Below are 13,895 nucleotides of genomic sequence, written 5' to 3'. Positions count from 1 at the left end.
CACTCTGGTTCTCTAGAGCAGGCATCCCCAACCTCGGTCCTCAAGGCCCACTGTCCTGCAGGTTTTAGAGGTTTCCCTGCTTTAGCACAGCTGATTATAATGATTGCAGTAGACCAAAAGCCTGTTAATCAGCTTTCAATTAAAATCAGCTGTGCTGGAGCAAGGATACCTCTAAAATCTGCAGGATAGCGGGCCTCGAGGACCGAGGTTGGGGATGCCTGCTCTAGAGACCCTAAAGTCATAGAAATGGCTTTACAACCCTTTCCAGGCTGGTAGATGTTAACGCCTTTGTTTCTGGGCTGTGGAAAATATATATTTTTTTAGATTAAATCAACATGTGTTGCTTTTGTTGATCGTTTTTCCCTACTTCCAGCTGATTTCAGACCTGGGTGTGATTATTAAAATCTAAATTCATGATTTAAAACGAGGAATTGGAAGAAATCTGTAAGGGGTAAAATAGTTTGATCATGACTCTGTGTAGCTATCATGGTATAGGATATTAACATGGCCTGTTTTGATTTATTTTACCAACTAAATAGTCACCTAAGTGTTGTTTTAATTTTGACCTGTTTAACATAACCATTAACCCATTTAATCATATCGTCTGTATCATGTTTGTTTCCTCCCTTTTTTTCTGTTTTGTCTTCATCAAGTCTGTTTATGTCCCTCACGCGCTGGCGTTCAAGAGATCGTACGCCACAAAGGTAGTAGTATGACATACATTCCCGTTGAAAACCCTCCCTCCGCTCGCCCCTCCGTTTCCTGCACAGTTCGCTGTCATAACACGCTGTGTATGTCTGGTCAAAACTAACAAGCAGGGCCCGCTCTCTTACTGCTGGATGCTTTAAAGACGTGACTTCTTCTTCTCTGGTCTCGCTGATGAGACAGCATCCCCGTCATACTGTCATTTCTGTCCTGTTTGCTATGAACAGATTCATCTGTTGTTGTGATGGACTTCCTCCGGGAGAGAAACTGGAGAAGCATGTCCTGCCTCTCTGCTTTCACTCATTTCCTCTCATTTCTGAAAGCTTTTCATTTTTATTAAACACCACAGCCAGTACTGCTGGGTTCTTATGTACATTTGTAAGAGACGATTTAATATTAAGAGGTTTTTGCTTTTGAGACCATAATCTATTATTAATTAACAGAAAGATAAAAAATATGCATTAAAAAGAAACTTTATATGTGGATTTGTCCTACTAATATGGACAACGCAGTGATGAATATAAAGCAGGCTGTTTTCCTGGACTGTAACAGTACACAAATTCATGGCAACATCTTTTAGTCTGTTTTAAAGCGTATGCAAAATTTTTATGTGTTTGATGTGCAGCGGTACGTCCAATTCCCTGAAATAATGCCGAGCTAAATTGAAATAGAGAAAAAATCACCTAAAAATCCAGCAGCGGTTCTGAGACTATAACTGGTTTCATTTTGGATTTCCTCCCCTTCCCCAGTGGTTGCAATTCTAAAGTACGTCAAGTTCAACTTCTGCTTTATATTATGAATGTATCAAAAAGACTTCAAAGTCATTTTAACATCTATAGGCATCAAACATCCTATTTAAAGCTGTTTTACTGCTGTCTGGTGCATCCATCCACACTTTTCCTTTTATTTATTGAAAGGAATCAAACCAAATCCTCAGTCGGTCCAGTTTTAAATTTCGGAAACATAATAATATCTCAACATTTTTATGATTCTATCAGTTTTTTGTTCGCTGTTTTAAGCATTAATGAATAGAAATAGTTCATCTAGATAGAAATGTACTGAGAACATAGTTAACCGTGTTTATTTTATACCGTTGCAGCTCTGCGTCTACTGTCTGGGTTTTTTAGCTTTCGGATACTCTTACTCTGAAGGAACCCTTTTCACTATGACACTCCTAAATAAAAACCTGTTGGAACCAAGCATTGAAATTCTGCTAGTACTCTTTTCTATCAATAATCTGAACATAGAAAGAGGATGGATCAACTGTAGATCTCCAAAGACATGCAGATCTCCCTTAAATGACAGGCTGGAAGAGAGCAGGAATCGGAGAAGCAGACAAAAGGACCACGGTTGCTCTGGAGGAGCTGCTTAAAACCACGAGAAAGTGGGGAAAACTCAAGATCCCTATCAGCCAAACAATCCACAGCTCTGTTTTATTAGAAAGGTGACAGAAAAGCAACATCTGCTTGTAGATTAAACCATGCAGGGAAAGATGAGACCATGCAGCATGATATGGAGGGGAGGCTTTCTATTTCACAGCTACTAATATTCCCTAAAATAATAATGAAATATAATGAGGTTATGGTTGTAAACCGATCAAATGTGAACAATAAAAAGGGCTATTACTACTTTTGCAAGCTATTGTAGATCAGGGTTTAAATTGGACCCATGCTTTCTAAACTAGCTCTGGGTTCAGTGCCAAATAATGTAGAGAAATTTATTTACCAACAAAATGTCTCTCAGAACTCAAACTTTAAGTGAGATAAACTGTATGTGGTGAGTGATAATTCAGCTCACAATACATTTTGTTTTTGGTTTTTAAATTAGGGTGATCATATGTGGTCCAGACGCCTGGAAAGTTCTGATGGGTCCTTTTTATGAGGTGTATAACCTGCGGATAATAAAACCAGACATGGTTAATGGTTTCTAATCAGAATTCCTTAAAATGTGTGAAAAATATTAATTTATACAAAGCTTTACGAGCAGTTATGTTAAAGTTTCACTAGACTATGTTGATTCAGATCTGTAGGTTTTTTTTCATAACAGTATTTTTAGCTTTATTACCTCTAGATTATGGGTAAAACCTTAAATGTTCCTTCTTACTGTAGGTTTTCTTCACCCTTTGACCATTTCCTTGCTGCTGGTTAAATTTTCTAAAATTTTTTACCTCCATTTTAGACAGCTTCCAAGCTGAAACATTTATAAATTATATTCTCTAAATCAGTTTTTATTTTTTGCTCCAATAGAAAGCATACACAGAGGAAGAGCTGAATGCCAAGCTCACACGCAGGGTCCAAAAAGCCGCCCGACGACAAGCCAAGCAGGAGGAACTCAAACGGCTACACAGAGCTCAGGTATGAGATGTGTTATTTTTTTATTTTATTTTTCATGTGGATTATCATGGCTATAGCTTTGCTTCTTTTACTATATTTTACCATCTGGGACCTGAAATGCTCTGCTGCTTGTTTTATATAGGAAAGTGTCTGTATTTGAGATTCTAGCCCCCATTTACTCTACCCTTTGAAAACCAATCCCTGCTTGGTTTCTTACGACCATTTACACATCATGCTAGCTCGGTTCACGGTCCGGTTCAGTTGTGCGTGCCATTTACATTGCTGGTGTTACCATGGTGATTAAAGCAGTTTGTGGTATTCTAAGATCAGCATCTCCATGTCACCAGAGGGAAAAGGATGAGCTATGAAATGTCCAGGGAGACCACTAGTTGGATTTGATAAAACGCAGTGGACCAAAACAAGCATATTTTCAACTTTCCAAATCTAACTCTCACTGAACCTCAAGTAGTTTCAGAAAACAAAGTAAATGATCTGAATAAGGGATGCAAATGATCGATTAATTAATTAGTCTAAAGCTGACAGATCTTATTTATCCACTAATGATTCATTAATAAGCAGCAATTTTCTTAAACACCTGAGTTTTTTCATTGTATCAAGAGGATTTTCTGTAACATGGAGGGCTAAAGTTTTTTTACAAATGCTATAATAACAATATTTATTGTGCTGGCTGTTATAAATACTGATTGAATAAAGAAAAAAAAAGGTTTCCTTGCACTTTATTAAATGGATCAGATACAAAAAAGCAGGAACCTCTTAGGTCATTGAATAAAAAAGATAAATAGAATATATGAAACACATAATTTTCAAAGAACAGAGATTTAGAACAATATAAGACGACAGGATGTGTCGCTCTGATGTTTGCCACTTTATTACAATGAAATACACAAACACCAACTGTGGTATGGCTGTTTTTTGTTCTTGTTGCTCTGAGAGGAATGTTATTAATAGATTCATTGAAATGCATTAACATGTGCAACCTCTGTAAGGTCCAGGTAGCGCCTCATGCTAACAGTAGTGACAGCGACCCTAGCCAAATGCACAACTGGTGTAAAAGAGTCAGAAAAGATAAGGAGGGGAAAAAATGTCAGTGGCCTCCACCTGTAAAACCATTCCTGTTTTGATGGTCGTCTCGTTGTTGCCCCTCTAGTGCACCTGTTGTTAATTTCATTAACACCAAAGCAGCTGAAACTAATTAACAACCCCCTCTGCTACTTCCCTGACCAAATCAATATCCCAGAAGTTTAATTAATTTGATGCTATACTCTGATTAAAAAGTGTTCCTTTCATTTTTATGAGTAGTGTATAATACATCGATCAAAAATTGATTGTTAGTCGATTATTAGTTTTCATCCCTACTCTGAATCTTTCTGAACTTCTGAATGGACTTTAAGTTGGAATCCTCTCAAGCTGTGATTATCCCTCCTCCCATAGCAGGTTTTCCATCCACTAAATTTTCCATGGTTACAGCTCTCTGAACAGCCAGCTCTTTTTTTCAGAGCTCTTTAATGACTAACCGACTGTGTGTATGGTGTTAGTGAATACTCCAGTCAGCATTCTTCCTCAGTTGTTATGAAACTTAAATACATTTTGAATTTTTAGGTGTCAGCTAGACTTATCAAAATGATCAAAATAAACACTTGAGTTACATAACTTTGTGTATAAATTTAATTTTCTAATTTATTAAGATGCAGCCTTATATAATACCAGACCTTTTATGGGTCACTAGTAAATTTCTTCTCCAATCGGAACACACAGTGCACCCCATCAGAAAGTGTTTAAAATATGTATTAGAGATAAAGATTTAAATTTCCATCTTCCAGCTAGTGTGGATATTTGAGCCTCTGAAGGCTTTTTAACACACCCCACTGCCTTATGACCCATTCATAAAGATCATCCCTGGTTTAATGTGAGCCACTGAAAGCAGCTCGATGCTTATGGGGGTCAGGGAGGGGCCATATTGCATGTCACCCCCCCCTGCAGCAGTATTGAGATGTGCTGCTGTGTGTTACTATCAGAACACGCTATAAAAGGAAGATTTATAGAATATGTGAGACAATTGTATGTATATAGAACATTTAGGATGCCTTTTTGAGTCATTCATCCTTGATATGTCTGCTCAGATCATCCAGAGGCAGCTGGAGCAGGTGGAGGAGAAGCAGAGACAGCTGGAGGAGAGGGGTGTAGCTGTGGAGAAAGCTCTGAGGGGAGAAGCAGGTAACAACTTATCACAGATTCACATTTAACTTTTTTTATCCATTTGATTTATAAATCAGTGGCTCCTTCAATGTGGCTGGTTTATGTTTAATGTTACCGTACATTTAAATATGAAAGTTACCACTTTTATCTGCCTATTATTATTCTGTTAAGGGAATTTCTTTTGCCTCTTAACAGTTAAATCTGCAGGTTTCTGGTTTAAGTATTTCAAGGTAGCCAGCCGCAATGTTTAAATTTTCCCCCGCTACGCCCCTTTTGGTCTTTTTTTAATGGCTATCAGCCCTTTGACTGACATCTGGGTTCCTTCCTCTAGGCCTCCGTCCAACACATTTCCCCACTAATGCTGGTAATACAAGAAAAAACAAACACTAAAAGTAGGCGGATACACGGAATTTTTGTGAGCCCAATAACTACTGCGTTTTAAACACTTTTAGCCATTATTTGCACAGTTATTACACGCAAGAAAAATCCTGTGAAAACATCAACCCCATACCTTTGACACTACTTTATGAACTCACCCTGAGGGCTTCAGGTGAACACATGAACTCCCGCCAGTAGACAATGAGCCAGCTTTGAAAGCATGGGTGAGGTATCCAGGTGCAGAAGCTGAAACCGACCGACAGTGTTTCTTTTTTTTCCTACCCAATAAAATCCACATGGGTGCGTAGCCCCAACCATGGCTGTAGGTGGATCAGAGACATCTATGGGTCAGTTTAATAGTTTAGATCTTAAGGGGAGATATGAACATCGCCTACAAATAAGCAATGGCCTTAGTTAACAAAAGAAAGAAATATGGATGTCCTTAATATGGATTTAAATAACCCTACCCCCCTGCTATGCTTATAAAAATCCTGGTGAGAACCCTGATAATCCACAGTTGGTGTTCCAGGTGTTCCTCCCCTTCAACACCTTATTTTATCTCCGTGTCATCATGAGTTAAACCTTTACTGGATGCTCCATAGAGAAAAACTGTAATATATACAAATCTGTGATCCATCAATCCAGCCCCTTAGCAGTGATTCTGACGCTGCTGAACAATCTGTCCACATTTACAGCTTATTTAGCTCTACCACAGTAAAACATAGCAGCAGATGTTGTTTGTCGCAGTCACTGTTGTTCCTCTGCTGTAAAGATCTTAAAATGTTGTTGGCAAGGGGCTATCACAGATGATAAATCTGCAACCATTTTGAGCAGCGCGGTTCATTAGTTACAGTGTTTAAAGGGCATATATCATCATTTCCTTTCAGGTGCCATCAAGCCTGTAGCTCACGATAGTACAGTTTCAACGGTAGTCCTGAAGAGAGTCTCTGCTGCCGCAACCTGAGCTACCTCCTCAGAATGTTATCAGGGTGTTCAGAGAGCAGGGACACGTCTAAAACATGAAGGAAAACGGCTTCAACTTTTTTGTTTGCATTTTTCTTTCATTTTTTTGCTTAAGATTCATTAAAGAAAAGAAAAAAACGCAACCCAGGATGGAAATGTGAATTCTCCACTCAGTGGTAGGTTGCAATTCGAACAGAAAATAAATTCAATTTGTCCAACTGCGTCTTGATTTTATATTCTCTAATCAAAGAAGAGAAATGAAGCACTAGCTTTAGGAAATTGATGTGGAACGCTGTCACTCACTACTGCTTACCAGACTCAGTGACATCTGCTTGTTCATGAGGCAGATATGGTGCTGGTCTATATTTGATGCACAAATGTTGCCGACACTGTGTTTAAAGTGTTTAATCCACTGTACTAGGGCTAATCAATAAATTGGGCAGTTGTACCTCGATAGCGATCAATGATAAATGCTCCTCTATCAGAAATAAAGGCATGTGCAGGAAATGCAACTAATCTATTTATAATTCATTTATTCAATAAATCACATTAAATATTAATAATGATAAATAATATTAAATCCTCGTACCCATTCAGGTTTAAATATTCAAGCATGTCTGATTGAACAGGAGAAAAATGTTATCTCTCTTGCAAACATTTTAGCGCTAAGGTAATGGAGCCTTTTGCACATCTTTGAACCCAACAGCGTGGTTGTGCTATAGGTGAAGAAGGGTGGATGTGGTACTTCAGACATTTTTCAGACAAACTTTGCATTTTGTGTTATTTTGCTCAACATCTACATTGTAATTTTGGTGCCACCGAACTGAGCATGCAGTGAGAACAATGGGAATCTTTAAACTCGCACACCCTCGCTCACAACTGTCTGGCGCTCACGACTTATTCTCTGCGCGCTCAGCTTCCTCTCTGCTCTCGCTCGGCTCCTCAGGATTAACTGATGTTATTTAGTTTACAGCTGTGTTAGATGCCTTTTCACTGGGCCCATCCGCCATTGTCTTTGCTTAATCTTCTGGCTGGATCGTTGGAATAACGTGATTAGACACATGCTGCAGTGTCTTAAAGGGGAAGGAAACACCAGCCACACAGGAAAAAAATGGCAGAATTAAGTTTATTTATTTTACAAACATTGGAATATTGTCGCCAATTATCATTGTGTATGGCGGAAACAGTAAAAATTTGATTTATCGCCTGGCCCTACCCTGTACCTAATAATTGACTGATGCACGTTTAAAGCACCACACAACAGAGGTTAGACGGAATCTGAAAACCAGTGCAAACCAGTTTAAAAGGAAGAACTCGAATCATACAGGATCATATTGAATCCTTTTCTATGTTTATAACAATCGGATTTACATCCGTTTGATATATTCCCATCAAAGTCCGGTCAGCAAGGAATGATCAACGGATCATTATCTATTGCTAAAACTAATGCATTCATGGTGATTCGATTAATTTAGCATTAATCAGAAAAAAAATGTCCGGGAAGGGCCATTTTTGCCCAAATATAGTAACACCTCACTCCTGACATCTTCCGGCAGTGACGTCACGGTGCGGTAAGCCCAGAACAATTCTTCCTACTTTACAAGCAAAATCAATGTGAGCTACTAGACACATCTGCAGTCAACAACAATTATTTAAGATTTTGAGAGGAATTCACCAGAGCTAGTTAAATTGACAATGCCCATGGTATGGCATTTGGATGTTGTAATACATTGGGTAAAAGTGAAAAAAAAAAAAATTTGTTATTTCACCTTTCCGATTCATGATCCCCAAAGGACGGGTTCATCGTTGGATTGCAAACTTGAAGAGGGAGGATTTGCCATCGAACTTCTGGCTAGAGAAAAAATTTGTAATATGTAGCCAATATTTTGTAGAACAATGTTTTCAAGATAACCTGGATAATAGCGCGTTGTGACGTCACAAACCGGTAGGTTGCAGTAGTGCTCTTTGACAAACATGGATGTTTCCAGTAAAGTACACTCAAATGAATATTACTCTTAATTAAAACACTTATCTTTTATTGAACAGTATGTAATAATTTCATATTTAAATTACTTTTAGAAGTTTGAATTCTAAATATGACCAGACTTCTTTAAAAATGCATTTTTTAATGGGAAACCAGTGTTTTTCCTTTAAAAGGACAATCCATCGGCCTCTGCAGATACATGTTTTTATCCATATATAGCTTTCACTTTGTGTGTTTAGAAACGATATTCTATTATGATATCTGAAGGTTTCATGCTTTTCAGTTAGAGATATACCGCATTTTAAACCACAACAAGCAAAATCGGAGGGAGATCAAAGTCCTTAAGCATTTCATGAATAGAATATGTAGTCATAATGTTTTCAGGGGTATGAATTCATTCTCTGCATCAAAATAGTACATTTGACCATTTGGATGGACCTTCAGTGCCCTTGATGCACAATTCAGTGTTGTTTTTGACAGCCATATCAGATTTAGTCTTAGTTTTCAGGGTGAAAACTATTATTAGTTTTAGTTGCATTTTAGTCATTACTATATGTGATAGTTTTAGTCCAGTTTTGGCAGACCAAAAATCCAAAAGGTTTTAGTCTAGTTTTATTTAGTACTATGTTGCACTTCACAAAACAGTTAACCTTTTGAATTTTCGAATAACTACCAGACTGACAGCTCTTGCCTAGATACTACAATTGTTGCGTATAAAATGCTGCCGCGCAGTTCATCATTGCTGCTGGGCAGAAAACTTTGATTTATAGATTTCATAAAACCTTTTTTTATGAATTAAGGACCTACTTTATAAAAAGCAGTGTCTCAAAAAAATTTGTGAAAATAGCAGGTCTAGCTCAATGCATCATATTGGTTAAAATAGCAGAGAGACAAACTAACAAAATTTACAATAAAGGAATGGTTTTAGACATATAAAGTTTCCATTGTAAAGCAAACACTTCCTGATCGACTCTGAATTATGCATTACAACACAGATCAATAAAATCTTCATTACTCCAAAAAAGCAAATATAAAAAATGTTCGTCTTTCTACTTTGGCAATTTTGGCTTTATTTCTTCATTTTGCTTCTTGGTTACCACTACTCAGGGGTCAAAGTAGATTTAAACTTATAGGGTCCATATAAAAACAATAGATGCATATATACAGATAGAACCTACATAATTGCCTTATAATGTCATGGCAATCCGGACTTAAATTTCAACATGTTAACTAAAATGTTAAAATATTCAAATATATAGAAACAAAAACTATGAGAGAGAAATATTCAAAGATCTATGCACCTTTTCACCTGGGTCTTTATCCAAAAATAAACCATATTCAATTAAATATTTTCTTTGGATATAATTTAGGGACCTCACCTCTTGTGAGATGGAAGAAAAAAAAACTTGATAGTTAGACAAAGGGACTTTTTACACTTGCCACAGGATGATCAGCCACCTATAGTTTATTAAGCAGCGAGAGCAGGAAGAGCCATATTGCTGAGAACGAACCATCAGTGTGGAGCGTGAAGCGCAGACGCGTGCAAAGACATATTTCTACGCAAGCACAGCTGGAAGATTTTCAGAGTTTGTCAGATTTGATCGCGCAGTACCGGACCGTTCCAGGTTATTTTCTCCCCTGCGGCTGCTGCCATGATCTGTGGTCATGCAGAATGTGCACCGCTGCAGCTTGGTGGGCTGCATGACCAAACAGGACACTGCAGTACAGCTGATACAGCTTAGCAGATTACAGCACAATGAGGCATTTTAAATGTCTGACTGACCTCCCGCAAACATTTTTATTTAGTCTCGTCTAGTCAACAATAACTCACACCCATGTGATTTTTCGTCATCAAAGATCTATGTTTAGCTAGTCAGTCCTCGTTATCGTCATGAAAAAAAACTACGGTTAGCAAATCTATAGAAAAATAGTGCTAATGGGAAGATATGTTTTCCTATAATGTTTTCTAGTTTAGTAGTATTATATTTTTTACTTTTTTAGGTGTTATTAGTATTAGATATGATATTTGCCCTTTAATCATGAATAGTAATTGATTTTATGTTCCGTAATTATTTTTTTAATGCCAAATTAAGAGGCTACTGCTGAAATAACAATTGAAGCCTTTGCATTTTTCAGCCATCCAGTATTCATTCAATCAATACTGTAATAATATAATCATTGTGTTTTAACTTGTGCACTGCTCTACTCTCTTAAAGGCTTGCATAAAGGTACTTATACATTACCCAAACAGCACAAAAGAAGATCAGGTATTAGATTTACTCAGGTTGCCTCTCTGTACACTGTCATGTGGACTCCATCTGTGGTGACACACAGCATCAGTTCTCCATCTTCAAATATGTTGACCTCTGTTTGCTCATCACATGTCTGCCATCGTCAACGTTCAGGGCTGCATGCGATCAGGAGAATGTGTGTCCTGACATCGATTTGTCTGTGCTCGTTCTGTTTAGTGTCTCCCGCTGCCTCTCAATGAGGAGAGTTTCTGTACTCTGATCACACTTCAGTCTTTAAACTGCAAGTAGAATGTTAGAAGTTGGACAGAATCTTCTGTTTGGAAGAGTTTCTGCAAAAATCAGTCATGATTAAGTGAAATGATGTTGTGATCTGTTTGGACTCGTTCTTTTTATTCAGCGACTCACAGCCTCCTGAAGCTTGTTCGCATTTGTTTGTCTTCTACACACAAACTGGTTTGTTAATAAATTACAGTGAGTTTGACTCCAAACTAACCTTGGCTCATAAAAATGAACTCAAAGTAGTATAAACAACATTGGCTTCAGTGCTTTGGGCTATAAAACAAAACAAAAGCTGACCCCTTAAAGGGCAATACAGCGAATCTACACCACAGTATGTTTATATTTGGGAAATTCAGCTTTGCATTAGTTTTGCACAAACTTCCTACCCTCCAGCAGACCCCAGTGGTGAGTACGGCCGAACTCTCTTTGTTCTGAGTGCTGCTACAGCGTGTCTGTGTTTGCATGACATGCTGTTGTTGAAGATTTTGCTCTGTGTTTGTGTTTGGATGCCCAGTTTGGGGTCGTGTAAAATAACTCCTATCTCTAATCTACCCTGTCATTGTAGACTATTGGGGAGATTCTAATTACAGTGAAATCCTGGACTTGCATCTGGGCGGTATGTATTTCTAATCTGTCGCTTTGAAACTAATCCAATAGCTAACCCAATCTCTCCTTCCTCTACTTGTTTGACTAGCTGAGCTTTGTACGCCCCATGTTCACCTTTATTGTTTTGTGGAGAGGCTGGCTTTTAGCCTTTGCACTATTTGTGCTCCTTAACCCCCCCTCCTCCTCCTCCTGTTTCACAATCAACCACCCTCTCTGGGTTTCTAGCCATACTTGTTACAGCAGAGATCAGACACTTGGCCCAACACTGGAAATAAAGATCATCTTTGATCTCCAGGAAGTCATGAATAAAGGATGAAGGAGTAGAGGAGTATCTGTTATTTGTCACCTCTTGTTATGCAGATTGGACAACACAGACTGCAGCAGAGGTACAACTAATGAACAAGAGAAAAATCAGAGCAAAATTACTAGTTTCTGTTTTTAGAGAAAGCTTACAACAGTAAAACTTATTTTTATGGTAGAACTGATCCACATTTTCCTAAATCAAAGGCAGAAGTTGCGATAGCAAATTTCCTTTAAACTAAATATTAGGAATGTCCCAATAAGGCATCTGTAGTTTCCAGTATGTACAGATGTACATCAAATTTCTTTTTATTAGTCAAAAAATGGATAAAGCCCTGGAATTTTCTTTCCTTGCACCTCATTATTAATCCTGACTTTATGCTGTCAAGTAAGATCTCAGCACACAAGGCTGATTAAATCTCAGCGCTTTTGCAAGGAAATCAGTCACATGCAAATAATCAAAAGTAACTGAAGAAACCTTTACCGCAGGTACTCTGATTTTTTATTTTAAAATGTTTTTCTGTTCCTCTGATTGAATGTTCCAATTCTAAATGTCATGTTTTAGTTTAGATAAAAGCAGGAAATCCTCTTAATCGACAAAAAATACAATCCTATTAACTTGTTGGTTTGTGTGGAATTGATCTTTATGTTTCACCAATTAAATGGAGTTACTGAAATAGGTAAACTTTTCAGTAATATTCTTATTTATTAAATATAACACAAACCGAGGTCTTGATCGTGCTTATGTCTTTACGTAGAGCAATTAGCTAAAATGCCATCCAATGTTCAATGCTGCCATGATTTTTTTGGTTTGTTGAATGTTTTAGTCAGAAAAATGAAGTAAAAAGTTGTTTTTGTGCTTTATAGACATTTCATATAACGACCTAGAATGTACTGACAGTAGTTTGAGCTGCTTTCTAACAGTTCTCTGCTACACAGTGGTTTATATGTGAGGACAGAGCAGAGCTGCACAACCAGTAAAACCTGCATTTTACCGTAAACGTAATTCTCAAAGCTAAAATTGCTTTTATTTAGGAACAAAACACAGATTAATCCGATAATTAGAACATGTCCCTTCAAGGTTAGCTGTGGGACAAAATCCCAGATTACAGAACAGCATTAGGTGATCTCCACTTTAAAAAAACAAAATCAACTCAGTTTAGACCCCAGTCTAATACATTAAACCATCCATAAAGAAATTTCACAGTTAAAGTTGGACATTTAGATCATCATGTCCTAAATGTGTGTATTTTTATCTGGGTCTGTCTCCAGTAAAAAACTCCAGAAACTCCAGGAGTTTTTCTAACTTTGTTTACTCCAAATGGTTCAGAGTTTTAGATGCGTATAATTCCTGTGACAGGATTGGTAAATATATATATTCACACACGAACCAACAGACATGACTGAGCTTTTTGTCATTGATTTTACATTTTAAAATAAGGAACAGAAATCCCTTATCTCTTTTAAAGAGATTATCAAAAACAAAAAAAAGACCACCAAACCATTTTACTAAGGGGATTTGAGTTGCATATGAGTTCCCAACTACCTGTTTAAATTGCCTCTAAAATCCACAGTGTTGTGATTAAATGTATTCAAGTAATCCAGCTCTCTGGCTTGAATCATCTTAGGCTTCATTTCATAAATTTGCACATTTAAGACTGAGAATATATAAATTTAAATGCACATGAAACCCAGCTCTCCTCACACAGTGCAAAAGGATTATTTAACCTTCATGAACTGACTCATACTAAACAGCTGGCCTGGCGCTTGAACTCAGAAATCTATGCTGCTATAGTTCTGCATTATGCCCATAACAGTTGCTTTCTCATACCTGCTCAGTTGCATTACTCCCAGAGTGTTTATGTTGTGTGCCTTCAT

General features: G+C 37.5%; 1 protein-coding gene across 36 annotated transcripts in view; it reads left to right on the top strand.

Moving 5' to 3' along the window:
- The window catches only part of mical3a (microtubule associated monooxygenase, calponin and LIM domain containing 3a), a 144,221-nt gene that overhangs the window by 110,500 nt on the left and 19,826 nt on the right, over positions 1 to 13,895 (top strand). For 24 of the 36 annotated variants that reach the window (XM_038290904.1, XM_038290906.1, XM_038290938.1 and 21 more), the window contains 5 exons: positions 654 to 704; positions 2,952 to 3,059; positions 5,180 to 5,273; positions 10,797 to 10,847; positions 11,677 to 11,727. In XM_038290904.1, the coding sequence (XP_038146832.1) occupies positions 654 to 704; positions 2,952 to 3,059; positions 5,180 to 5,273; positions 10,797 to 10,847; positions 11,677 to 11,727 (355 nt within the window). The remainder of the gene's footprint in view (positions 1 to 653; positions 705 to 2,951; positions 3,060 to 5,179; positions 5,274 to 10,796; positions 10,848 to 11,676; positions 11,728 to 13,895) is intronic. The other 12 variants (XM_038290940.1, XM_038290942.1, XM_038290943.1 and 9 more) reach the window with 4 other exon arrangements.

The sequence above is a fragment of the Cyprinodon tularosa genome, unplaced genomic scaffold, assembly GCF_016077235.1.
Source record: "Cyprinodon tularosa strain WSP-4 unplaced genomic scaffold, ASM1607723v1 ctg290, whole genome shotgun sequence".
In the NCBI taxonomy this organism is placed as follows: Eukaryota; Metazoa; Chordata; class Actinopteri; order Cyprinodontiformes; family Cyprinodontidae; genus Cyprinodon; species Cyprinodon tularosa.
This window is presented reverse-complemented; position numbering and strand designations above follow the sequence as displayed.